The 14,039-nt window shown below is 43.9% G+C and overlaps 1 protein-coding gene across 1 annotated transcript; it reads right to left on the reverse strand.

The window, feature by feature from the left end:
* Window positions 1–928: 928 nt before the first annotated feature.
* Window positions 929–13,626, reverse strand: SYNDIG1 (synapse differentiation inducing 1; the record flags this gene model as incomplete). The annotated part of the gene is made up of 2 exons (XM_009084969.1): window positions 13,074–13,626; window positions 929–1,066 (listed from the first exon to the last, which is right to left on the reverse strand). Coding segments are annotated over exons 1-2 (618 nt in total), but the record flags the coding sequence as incomplete, so codon positions are not given.
* Between the last annotated feature and the right edge of the window lie 413 nt (window positions 13,627–14,039).

Here is a 14,039-nt window from a genome sequence, read left to right on the forward strand (position 1 = left end):
CTGTATCTGTTTCTTCAGTCTTGAAGACTAGGATCCTTCAGATCTGAAGTGCCTGCTCTGGCTTGACAAACAGCCAGAGCTGGTAGATGTTTAGTGTAGGCAGATTAGAAAGACAAGTGAAAGGGTAAATAATTTTGGTGCTGTGGAGTACAGACTGTAGTTTGCAATAGATACAAGAGAGAAATATAAGCAAACTTTTCCTTGCAGTCACTGATGAGACTTCCAGTATGACTCCTTTTCTGCCATGTTACATTATCTACCATGCTAGAAACTTCAATAATTACTCTGCAGACACTTATGAACACCTACTTATCAAAACAAATGATGGGCATGAGGTGATTTCAAGTTAGGCAATGCTAAGACTGTCTCATGAAGGAAACAAACCAAAACACTGCTGCTTCTCTGGTAAAAAAATATTTCCATATTAAAACTGGAAAAGAAAACCTGGCTGAGCAATTTTTCAAGGGGAAAGGAAATGGTCCCTGGAAAGCAAATTTATTTCTGCAGAACCAAATTTTTCCGCTCCTGGAAGGATATTCCAAACGATCAGACTGGGAACCAATAGATCTGGTATCCCAACGGGAAATTCAAGTGCTCAAGATAGCAAGGATGTTTTCTACTCAAAATTCATGTCCACAGGAAATTCTCAGCTAGACGTTGTATAACCAGGCATAGAACCTTCCCATTATCAACTAAACCCTAGAATATTTCATAGATGCCTACCTCAGCAAAGTATCTCACAAAGCAACCACCACTATCACAGAGATGTATCAAGGTGGGGAAACACACCAGTCTGTAGAATTAACTCCCACTATCCTTGAGAATGTCTTGCCCACGTTTGAGTTTCGGTGAACTTTCCTTGTGGTGTGGTGTGACAGCTACTTCATGGATGCAAAATTGTGAATTAGCAGGAGACATTTTAACATACCTCATGAGACAGATAAAAGGCAGCAATTCCCAGTGGCCAGAAGCAGCAGAGCATGGAGAACACAGTGAGGCCAAGATGATCTCTTGGTGGCATCATCAGGAAATTGTCTTCACTTTCAGTGTCACTCGAGTAATCACTCTGGAATAGCGAGAGAGAGAGAAATGTAGAGGTGCTGGTTAATCATATTATTGTTTTTTATCTGCCATGGGCCAAGGCTCTGAACATCTGCCCATTTATCCTATTGCAGTGGCTAGCAGATATTCTCCTTAGGAAAACCAAGGGAATTTCCACTCACCCACTATGTCATAGATTCCATCACTACTGCATGAACTTGAAAGCAAGAAATGAGGAATGGCAAGATATTTCAGAAATCACGGCAGGGAGATGAAAAGGGCCCATGAAAGACAGGGATGGACCAGGTGAACCTGGATGACTTGGCACCTCAGAAACATAATGTCACATATCTGATGCAAAAGGAGTTGTAAGGGCTGGGTGCTCTGCATCTCCCACCTGATATGCCAGTCTTCTGATCAGGTGGCCAGGAGAATGTCAACCAGACATTACCCACTGGGGATGAGGTGACAAATGTGGTGCAAGCCTAAGCATAAGGAACCAAGGTGGTACAAGCTGAAACAGAAAAAAACATGAGTTGCTCCAGCAGCAATGGGATGCTGCCAGATTCACGGTGTGCAGGCAGAAGCACCTGCCCAAGCATGTTTCTCAGATGCCCCATGATCAAGCTGCAGCAATCTTGACCTCGCGAAAGTCTCTTTCATAGTGATTACTAGGACTGGTCCACAGGGGACCTGACTGCCCTGCTGCTGAGTGAGGACAGTTGTCCATCAGAGCAGGAGCAGAAGAGAGCCTGCTTTCTGGTGGCTTCATCCCTGCCCACAGGGAGTTCACATGCAGCAACAGGCACCAAGGCTGTGGTTTTTCCATGTTTTGGAGTTACAGTTTTGGTGCAAGGAGGATCCTGAAAAGCTTTTCAACACATCCTGAAAGCACCTCCAGCCTGACATGAGGTGGCCAAAAATATTTGCAAGAAAACTTTTTTGTAGCTGCATGTGCTTCACTGATTGTAGGAGAAATGCTGTGCAAAATCTCAGGAAGACAGAAAGGCATCTATGTCATATTTAGAAACTTACTGTTTTGCTCATGGGTTTTGTGTCCCTCTGAGAAACTTGGCAGCCTGTTCAAGAGCTTTTGGTCTTTGGGCCAAAACAGCTGCTGAGGTGATACTGCTCTATCAGTGGGCTCTAAGTGAGAAACTCCTGAACAGGCTGCTGAGTGTGCAAGTCAGGAAAAGGAAACCATGCACAAGAAAGTAAGTTTCCAAACATGCTATGAGTGAGCCATGACTGAGAAGGACCTAGGAAATGCTGGCAGTCCCATGCTACTTGAAAGACTTGGGAGGGAGCAAAGGGATTGTCCCCTTAGATGACCCATTTGGGAAACATGTCAGATGTCATGACCCATCATCATCTGTTAAAATGGAGAGTCTGTTTTGACACATATTGCTGTCAAGCACCTGCCACAGACTAGAGGGGCCTGTGAGGGATAGGTGGAGGGCTCAGACAGGTTCTCCACGCACTGAGATAGTGTGGTGCATGTGCATACCAGCACACAGTGTGGCCCAGTCTGTATCAGAAGTCTTGATACCTCATCAGAAGTGACAAATCACCATTTGATACAACCTCAATTAAATCCCACTCCTGAAGGGACACCTGCTGATGCTAGAACCCATGATGCTGGTGTTTGAACTGATGGCTTCTCTTTCTGCTTTAATCTTCAGAGCAGGCCATGCAAGTAATTTCAATACCTATATTATTTCCTTTCAAGAGTAATGGAAGAGAGGGAGAGGGAGAAAATCCACAGCATTGCTGAAACTATCCCTTGAAACAGTGCCTCCACCTAAACAGATGAGATATAAAATAAAAAATGCTTTTGATTTTCCAGTTCTTGGTTGAGTAGTGTGCTGGCATAGTATCTGTGGAGACTACCTGTCTGATACTTCAAGCTGCCTTTTCTTGCAGATGAAGATGAAATGGGGCAAAGATTCTCCAGATAATTTTGATCAAGTGCTGAACCAGAAAAGTACCAGTTATGCTTCTTTCCAAAGGGAGTAACCATTCTCAGAGTGGTGCATCACATATCAGAGAGCTTACACACCAACAGGAGATGTGACTGTTCGACTGATAGAGGATAATTGTGGAAGTTTTTTTAGTTATGATAACATGAAATGGTTATTGAACACTGGAACAGGCTGCCCAGGGAAGAGGTTGTCATCATCCCTGGAAGTATTTAAAAGTATGCAGATGTAGCACTTAGGGACATGCTTTAGTGATGGGCTTGGTAGCACTGGGTCAATGGTTGGACTAGATGACCTCAAAGGTCTTCTCCAATCTACAGGATTCCATGGTTCTATAAAAACCCATTAGGTTTATATAATGGGGAAGATTAAGTCACTATAGGCTCATACTAATTGAAGAATTACACTGTGTGTACTATGGAGACTTGGCCCATTTCAATGGGCCAAGTCCCCATAGTACATACTGGAACAGATGACCTGACCATCAATTACTAGGAGTGACAGAATAATTCTGATGACAAAGTCCTGACCATGTAGACCAGATACCAGAAGGATGGAGAAAAAAAAAGTCATAAATCACAGAAAGAAATCCAAAAGCAAAAGATACCTCTTAATCCTTCCAGCTAAACATTCCTTTCTCCAATCAAATCTTCCTTCCTAACATTATTTCTTACAACAGGATACCTGATCCTGAGCTTACTGAGAGATCTTTTCAGATACCTTTCTGACATTATGATAATTGATAATTTGGCTACCTAGCTGTCTGTCTTCACTTGTTTCTGGTTCTGTAAGAGCTGCATCCTTATGGACATTACTGGTGCTGAGAAGTCAGAATTACATTTACCACTAATAGTAGTTTTGCATTAGCAAACTAATCTTGCATAATCACTAATATTCTTGCCCACAGCGCTGTTCTCTTTATGTTTAACAGTCCCTTTATAAATTCACATGGAATTTTTTATAATTACAGCATAACATCACCGATCTGACTGAAAGCTTTTAAGTCTTGTATAAGTTAGAGAACAACATAACTACTTAATTATCAAGGTTTGGGTTGTGAGCAAGACTGCGCAGACAAACTTTATTTAATGTTAAGCTAGGTGAATTTAAGCAATCTGAAATAGCAAACTATCAAGCTTTTCCCTCTAAAGGTATACCACCAGTGCCTCTTCCAACCAAGCAATAAGCAATCAAAAGAGAACTTGCACAAGCATTAAAAAAAATACCTGACAAAGACCATTCCTTTCTTGGTTGAGTTATTCAGTTCATTACTAGAGCAAAGATCCATCACAGTTATGCTCCTAACAAATCCCAGTTATGCCAGGCTTTTTACTGAGCTGCTTAAAACACAGTTGAGTCATTCTCTTTGAATAGAGATCTTCTGTCTGTCAGACGATATCACTATCTTCATGATACTAGAAAAATCTTAGGAAGAAACAAGGCAAAATACATCCTGATGCATCTGCAATCACCTAAATGTCAAGAGTCAGGAGGATCACAGGGAGTCAAGGAACAGCTTAGCATTTGACAGTCTCTTTGGGATGTGGAGGGGTTCACCTCTTTTCAGGCATGACACCTGGCTCCAGCAGCTTTCACTGCAATAGCACAACCACTTCTAACCACAACAATGCACAGAGAGTATTTACAGAAGGCAGCACCTTTCTATGGCAAGTCAGGTGCTGACTTGGAGACATGTCTTTGCGCTTTAATTGAAAGGTTTACTCTCAGCAAGGTGCACAGTCCTTCCTCTGGCCAAGCGAGCTACACTCACTGCAGCCCGTGCAAGGTGCTGCTGTGAGAACAGATACCTGTGTCAATGGCTCTGTAGCAGAAATGACCCATCTCTGAAATTACTGAGCACACAGTGGGGGTTTCCTGCTTCCAGGGGATTTCTTGTAGCAAAAGCAGCTATTACAATGACAACAACCCTCCTCATCCCCACTGACAACTGTTGAGTGTTCCTTGCAAATACACTCGGAGTTCAGCTGAGAACACAGCACAGGATAATGCAACCTCAGTAGCCCCAGTTTATCCACAAATCTTTTTGTGGCTATTATAAGGAAGAGTTGACCTCAGGAGTGTAGGCAAGACTGGAGTTACCAGGAGATGAGGTCCCAGAGGACATCACCTCAGAGCATTAATTCCTGCAGAAAGCACACCACCTTGCTCAGATTAATGTAAATGACAAAGAAAACAAGTAGCTTTTTCCTTCCCTTCCCTTCCTTTCCCTTCCCTTTCCTGTCAACTCCTGTCCCAGCCCTCCTATTTATGCGTGATTTTCTATGGTGCATAATCACTGCAGCCCAATAATGTATTAGGCATGGGTGCTATGGGCAGGACAAACAAGATTTCTGCAGGAGCTGTGGATGTGACAAAAGATGAAGATGAGAAATTAACTTTCTTGGGAGAAGGGATGTGTCTACTTCCCAACCCTGGAGTGCATAGGATTTTGCAGCAGCTGGAATTTAGGTGCTAGGCAATTCAACAAGAAAATTTGACCTCTGTATTCAAGGAGGCTGCTTCTGAAGCTTCCCAAATGACCTGCACAAGTAAGCCTCAAACATCATCACAAAGCGGGCACCCTGGAGACTGAGAGAATGAAGCCAAAACATTGATAACCTTTAATCTATGAAATTCAACTAGCTGCTTGTGTTAATAATGCTTCCTCAGCAAGTAAGTGCAGAAGGGAGTGGAGAGAGAAGAGGATATTTAAGATGGGATATCAAATCATGTAGACAACCCATTCCTGAAAGGACTATGACTTGAGAGCAGGAATCACCTGGCAAAGTGCAAAGGCTCTCTGTACACAGAGCTGAATGCAGGGTATGCACTTTAGGCCATGTTTCATGAGGCAGTGACCTTGACAAGGACCACTTAGATCAGAGTGTTCAGTCAAGAGCAAGCTCAAAATAAACCTCCTCTACAATGCACCACGGGAGGAATAAACATGATCCACAGAGAGGGCAGGAAAGGAACAGTACTAAGGACAGATACATAATGGGTTCGGTTCTGGTACCACCATTTCCCAAGTTTGTTGTAGAAATCAGACAGCAGAAGGCAGGTGCATGCGCCATGCTGCAGAAAAACATCTACACAGGAAGAAAGGAGATAAGTCAACTTCACTTGTAAGATAAATTGAAGATGCAATTTCATCACAGACTGTAAGTGCCTGCATGAGCAGATAATTTCTGATCAGAGACAGCTCTTTCATTTGGCAGAAAAGCCAAAGAAACCCCAGTGACTCAGAGCAGAACAGACAAAAAGCAGACACAAGGTGCAGATTTTTAACAGAGATGGTGATGAACACTTTTCTGCAGTTGTAATGGATTTTCTATTACACAAAGGCCTTTCTTAAATTGAGGCTAGCTATCCCTAAAAGCTATGTGCTTTACCTCAACCAAGACATTATGAGTGAAGAGAGGCTCTGCAGACAGGCTGCCGGGGGCTGCCTATGACATATCAGAGACTGGACTTGATGATGGTCACGTAGTCTCTTCCAGTATTAAAACACTAGGCACACTGGAGATGTCAGACAAGAAGGTCTGCTCTGAACCACAGCTGCCAGGAACCTTTGATGGATATTCAGGAAACAGCCCTTTTGGTTTTACTCCTTTTTTCCTTCAAAGCAACCAATTCAGCAACACACACACACTGCATACAAAACTAATTTCTCATATGGCCCTGCGAGATCTGCTTCAAATCCAGATGGTCCAGTGGTCTGTTTTTGACAAAGACCTACGCATGATGCAGCTATAAGATAATATGTGCTCTGGTTCCCTCCACACAATGCCTGTTTCAGTAATACAGTTAAGCATGATGCCCTATTCTAATCAGCACTCTGCATCCTTTTGCTCTTCTGCAAGTGGTCTGAGTTCACCTCCATGCAGCAGATGTTGAAGGCAGTATGCTGGATGGTGACTCTTCCACCAAGGGCTGTAGTTTTTCACTGCTCTGCCTCAACACACCTACTCATCACATCATGCTGACAAACTCTGACTTAAGAGGTGATGTCTCTGAAGTCTGTTTACCATTGTGGATTCTTTGTCCTGGCAAGGCATTATTTATTTATTTTATTTTTCCTGTTTGTTTCTTTTTACCATTTTGAGTTTTGCAGTTGATCCCCGTCAGTTTTAAAAGTATTTAAATGATCCATAATCCACTAACCCTGACCTGCTCCATCTCTTCTTGTTTCCTCAACTCCCAGTCTAAAAATTGCCTTGCTAGTCAAGCAGCCAGCTTCACAGAATGGGCTGGCTCACAGAGGTCTCTTCTTGCTTGAAAAGCTTTTCATATATAACCTTGCAAAACCAAAATGCATCGGGGCAAGAAAACCCAAAAAACCCCTTGATGCAGCTGTCGAAACCCATTCTTCTTCCTGTCCCCCTGGATTCTGATCATCCTCTTTGTGATGTTTTCTAGACACCCACAGTCAGTCTGCTCCTCAGTAACTTGCATCCAGCACATTGCCACTGGAAAGGGATTACTGCAGACAGCAATGAACAGATCCACACTAAAACAGGCCAGCTGCCACAGTCCCTAAATCACACTGAGAGCAGCAATCACAGCCAAAAAGTAAACAACATCCCTAATCTTTATATGAGTGACAGGGGCTCCCAACAACCCTCTGAATTCATGGGGAAGGCACACGCCTACCATGGCACACTCATGGCTTTGCAAGTGGGCCAGCAGCCACTACAGAGAAGTGACGCTCAGAAGCTTTTGCTGTCAGCTGTTGAGAAGGATGACACTGTCATGAATTCAATTCATTTCATGGATGCTGTCCTTTGTGGCATGGGGCATCACTGTAGGGCTCCTGCTCAGGGAGAAGAAGATCTCCACAGTCTGCAAATGCAGGTTACTGCCAGGAGGAGCAGAATATGTGCTTCTTGCAGAGCAGATGGTCTCAGCACTGTCTGTTCAGGAAGGTTAGGGAGATATCCCTCTTCACTGACAGAGAGAAGCTGCTCAAGCTGGGGCTGAGCTGACATAGCTTCCTTTGTGGTGCCATCCTCAAAAAAATGAGCCCTGTCCCCACTTTCTGCAAATGACAGCATGCAGCTCCTCCAGAGCTCCTGCCGTTAACAGGCTGGAGCCTAGAGACCTCACTGCGGAAAACTCAGGGAAGTGATGACGAGAAGGGGAACTGCCATGAGGCCTCACTGCTATTAACAAGATTCATAGGAGGGCACTTGAAGACTGCTGAAGGTGACTTCACAGCCATGCTCCTTTCACCTAGAGCTGGCTAATAGAGGTTAATATCCCTTGGCAGGGCTCAGTATCTCCAGATTTGAGTGGCTTCTCCTTTAAAGGAGAAAAATAAATCAAATGCAAATCAAGTGTAATCACTCTTGTAATCTCTTATTAAAGTGCCTGTGAAGGACCCCAGGGATATAAAGTGTGTCCTATGGGGTCAGATCATTGAGCACCATGCTCTACCTCTGATGGCACACCTGAGTACCCAAAAGAAACTCGCACAATCTGCAAAGTCAGATGGGTCTAAGAGCTAAAATGCCTTCATATTTCCCTGTCACCTTATCCCATGTCCCTGTGTTCTTCTGAGCTTGTGCCACAGGATGAAAGAAATGGAAATTACATTCCTGGACGCACAATACATCCCTAGGTGAACTTGGGCAAGACATTTTTTGCACCATTTTCTTCCATTCCCCAGGTGCAGAATGGAGAATATACTGTTTACTCATCTCACAAGAGTGCTGCAATGGCCAGTGAATTAAATAGTGAAAACAAGGTGCAAGACCCCGTCTACACTCATGTTACACAGAGCTCTCTGGAAGGGGAACCACATCACGCTCAGCTCCACAAGGCGATATTTGAACATGCTTTCTGAATACCTACTCCCAGGCAAGGCTGAGGACAGAGCAGCACAGGCGTTACCAGCAAAAAAAGGACTGGCAAGTGCAAGCTGGAAGCATTGACAGAAACCATGCATATTGTGGGGCTTGATGGGCATAAACCTCCTTCATGTTGCAGGAAAAACATGGCCAGCAGGTGCTTGGGAATGTAAAGAAGATGGGTTGAATAGAACAGGATCCACTTTCTATCTCTACACATTCATGCTTAGGTCCAAAGGATGAGATTCACAGCAGCATCCAGCAATTTGTAGGGGGAAAAAAAGAAGAAAGGTATAGCTTGAAAGCACTACATTTCCTTTCTTCTTTCACTCCCCAGAATATTCTATTTATTTTGTTTTCAGAGACTGTTTCAGACATCGCTGGGAAAAAGTGTTCTAAGAGAGAGCTCAGATGTATTCTTTTATGCGACACATATGAATAATTTAATTTGCTGCCATGAATAGCTTGGGTTTCTCTAAATAAGCCATCTATCTAGGGGTTAGGAGGGAAACTAGCAGGAGTGCAATATGACAAATGATGTTTCTGGATAAAAGATGGCACTGCATTTACACATGAACTCTAACAGGAGGGTATTTCAGCTCGCAACTCATGTCATATTTCACTGCCACCACATTTGACAAGTTGTCTATTAGTTGTTGCGTAAAGAACTCATAAGATATTTATAAGTGATCCAGAGATACCTAAATAGGGAATCATTTGATTTCAGGGATGGGCACTGAAGAGAGAAGTTTAAAGCCCTGACAGAATGTACAGCCTTCTGCTTTCATGCCTGGTAATTGCTGGAGCAAAGCAGGGCTGTATATGCTAATGAGAGCTGTTTCAGAAATGTTTCTCCCTCCAGACAATTATGATTTTCTTAGGCAGACTGAATAATATTACACCAGGACCTGAGAAACACTGCCAGTAAAAAACCCAATAAATAAGCTAAATGTGGGCATGTTGTTGCAGTGGTGTATAGGACCCCTGCTTAGGATGTCTGTTGCTCCTCTGCTGCATCCCCCTAGTTCTTCATAAGCCCCAGACTTGGGAAGGGAAGAAGATGTGTCCTTCTAGGCAACTTGTCAGAGACATTCTGAGCTGGATAGACCCATCCTGAAGGGGATGACAGCAACACTCCTGAAACTATTGCCTGGGGGGTTCACTACAAAGGGATGAGTTCAACATTTTGGCATTTCTAAGAAACTAAATATCCATACCAAAAATTCCTAGGCAGGAACTTTGCTATCAGACAGGCAGTGTCAGCAAGACATGGGGGAAGAGAAAGGACTACAACCCTATGGTTATTCCATCCCCCAGAAGGCATTTTCCTGAGACACTCATGTCATGCAAATTTTTCCAAAAAGGGGCTATTTTTATGGAGTTTTCTCCCAGAAAGAAGTGTCAAAGCAGATACGCTACAAGAAAAAAACCCTTACAAGAACTGAGCCCTGATCTGCTCTTACACTATGCAGCTCCCATGCCTCAATGAGCTGTGGCATGACAGTCAGTGTGGCAAGACACACAGCAATGTGCTGTGCATCCTCAATGGCAGAATCAAATCCTTTAAGATTCTCACAGTGGGGCAGCAAACCTTGCACCTCTGCTGTATCACCCTCTCTCATTGCTCTCCTTCTAACTTCTGCTCCCAGTCCTGGTACTAACCCTTTCGCACTAACACTTTGAGTCTATTACTAATTTCGAAAAGTGTTTCTTGCCAGTAACTGGTGGGAAAAAAAATTCTTTCTAGTGGGATGGACTTGTGCTATGTGATTCAGGTGTTGTTTTTCTCATTTGGACAGACAGGCAAATTTTTATGTAGTTAACAATCTGGCACAGTTCATTCCCTACTCACTGACTGCTGTCCTTAAGTACTTGTCTTCCATTCCCAGAGTCTCAACCCATGAAGTCAGGTCTCTAATGAACCTCCGTACTAGCAAAACCCAGGAGGCCCTCATGCATCTGGCCACACAGATACAGCATCTGTCCACATGCAAACCAGAGGAGCACAACACAGCAGTCACCGTTTTTGTCTTGTGCTGTAAAACGCATCTCTCCTCACCTACCCATCTTTCTCCATGACCAGCTGCATCTGCAGAATTTGGACCCTCCTGGGATAGAAATTACTCCCCACGCTGAGATCCCTTGTGCTGAGTGTAGCTGCTCAGCAGGTTGATCATTTGGGTGTGGTTCACGGAAAAGCATGAAAATCACTGCTTCATGGAGTTGGCCAAGTAACATAGCAAAGGAAACTGATATGGGGCTCAAAGCACAGGCTTTTAGCAACACATATTTCCAGCTAATCAGGTCCTTCCCAAGACCTTGCCTCATCTTCTCCTCCCTTGCTCCATTCTCCTGGTGGAGGAGAAACCCTGATAGAGAGGAAGATGCATGAGTGGTGTGTACTTTATGAATGTCTTCCTCTTCTGAGCACTTTGCATGTGTAGGTCAGAGGGTTGTTCATACACTTCTCTATCTATTAGCAGAGTAACATCCTAAAGGGTTAAGGCTGGGAATCTGTGATGCCAGACGCAGTACACCCATTTAAGAAGGGACACATATGACCTCAGTAGGCTACAGTCCAGAGAAATAGGTCAGAAAGAAGGAGATGCTGAGGAAAGAAGCACACACTGGCACAGTATGGTACCAAAATTTCCCCCCTTAAGATCTGAGAAGGGGAAGGATGAAGTTCTACAGGTGGCTTTTTAGACACAAATGTTCTCTTTGAAAAGCTGATCAAACTCCTACAGTATGACTTTCAAGATACTGAGAGTCCTGCATTAAAAAGGCACCTTAAAAATCCCACCAAGAAAAGTATTATTTGCATAAAACATTTTTTTCTTTATCCTGCTTATTTTCCCATACTTTTTTCAGTCTGTTCTCCAATAGGTGGCTAAAGAAGGTCTTGTTGATTTGGACTGACAAGAGGAATTTTTTGCTGTCTAAATGTCAGGCCAGATGTGTCAATAACACCATTAGGCAATTACATGCATGGTGCAGTCACTTGTATCACTACTGCATAAGAGAAACTAGGGCAAAAAAACCCAGCAACTAGGGATTTTGTTTTGGTTAAGAAAATGATACTTCCCACAGTCAATTCTGAAATGCTGCAGAAGGCTGCAATTTGAGCTAACACTCTTGCATGCCTCGGAGAGAAACTTTTTGTCTCCCTGTGGAGGCATTGAACACTGCATTACTGGCACACACTGGGAAAAACACTTCCCTCTTCCTACTTTATCAATACAGAGAGAAATTACGATGACAGAGAAGTCAGGTTCTTGTTGGGTTTCCCCTGTGCTGATCACAGGGTGAGACGCTGATATTACAAGAGGTGAAAATAGAAATTTTTGGACTTGTTAGGTCTTGGTGGAGAAAATCCCTGCAACAGAGAAACACAGGCAGTCTCCTGATCTCAACTTGGACATTCATGTTGAACCTATGGCTTCACTCCAGACAGCCAAATGTTCTTCACTAGGTTAGGAGTCTCTAACCAACACTAGAGAAAGTTTTCAGATCAGTGTCATTATGTACACCCTCCATTCCCACACACACTGGCAAACATAAATCTGTGCCACACTTGGGCAGCTGGTTTCAGCCAAAACCAAACAGATAAAGTAAAAAAATGCATCACTTAAGAAAGAATAAAGTTGATTTCCATAGTCTGCCCCATTACTTTACAGTGAGCAATCAATGAAGCACGAGACTCAAGAAGAAAACGTTGTATTTGGATCTAATGAAGTGGTTCACTCCATCAGAAAAAAACTCTTATTTCAAAGACATGGGATTCATTGCAGCTTGAAACCCAAAGACTTTTGATTATTTGTTCACTCAGAGACAGAAATGTTGCATGTTTGAGCCAGTATGTAAAACATTCCATGTAGGCAGACAGATGCACAGCATGTATGGAGACGGGTCTTCTTCAGCTTCTGACCACCCCATTCAGAGGTAGGAGGGAAATGCTGATCTCCATGAGGACCAGTGGGAGTTTTGTCATTAGTATCCACAGAGTTGAGCCTTCACCCAACAAATAAAGATGAGAGAGCGCTCACTGTCCTGGCTGCAGGAGAAAACGATACAGCTGATCCCCTACAGACTAGCTTAAAAAGCAGCTGATCCCCTGCAGACCAGCTCTTGGAGGCTATACACTTAATCTCAAATCTGCCCTCATCCTCCCAGCCTTCCCCAAATATCCCAAATGACATCTGACCTCTAGCTCCTGGAAATCCTCCTCTTCCTCTACATCATAAGAGAGAGTGTGAATCTTGATGTCGTCCGCTGAGAGATCGATGAACTTGCTGTCCGGGTACTCCAGGCTGTCTTTGGTGGGAGAGCGATCCTCGATGAAGGTAGTTTCACAGCACTCTGAGCCAATGCTCTCGCCCCACGAGCGCAGCACATTCTCAGAGTAGAGGATGATGTTGGGCCGGTAGTGAGACTCCACTGTCTGCTGCAGCATGTTGGGGTCCAGGAGCTGCTGCACAGGGTCATTTCTGCCATTCTCCATGCAGCTCGAAGAGGACAGGCTGCCTGCTCGGTGGCTCTGGTACTGCGGGGTCGGGTACACAGAGACCAGACCATCTCGACTCTCTGCCACTAAGTTCCTTGTATTAATTAAACCATTCCTTTTCCCAGCTTCAGTGATCTTATTGTGCATTAGCACACTGTTCTGCTCAACCAAGCCATCCATACTGGGAGTGGGACAGGTGGTCTTTATTTTGCTGTACCTTAGAGACAGGTCACACTGGGGCTGTGGCTCCCATTTTCCTGACGAAGAAAGGAAACAGAAACCATGGTGAGGACAAAGGCAATGAATAACATATCATGACACCCAAATCAGTTTGTCTTTCATATCATCTCATGAGGAAATACAGCCCCATATACGTGCATACCCTGACCCAGCTCTCCAAATATATCCCTACCTGGAGAGGCCAAAAACACCTGTCCCAAACCCATGGGGTGAACAGAAGCAGATGACAATGTGCAGAGACAGAGGACTTCCTCAGATGTCTTGGTAGTGACTTTGATGCCTCCTCCATTCTCCCACAGATACACCACTGTCATTCTGGGGACAATGACCCCTTCCTTTCAACACTTTGTTAAGAGATGGGGAAAAAAACCCCAAACACCAAAGATAAAAGAACCAGTTTCAGTTCTCAGAAATCTGAAATTGCAA

The sequence above is a fragment of the Acanthisitta chloris genome, unplaced genomic scaffold (genome assembly GCF_000695815.1).
Source record: "Acanthisitta chloris isolate BGI_N310 unplaced genomic scaffold, ASM69581v1 scaffold24901, whole genome shotgun sequence".
NCBI lineage: Eukaryota > Metazoa > Chordata > Aves > Passeriformes > Acanthisittidae > Acanthisitta > Acanthisitta chloris.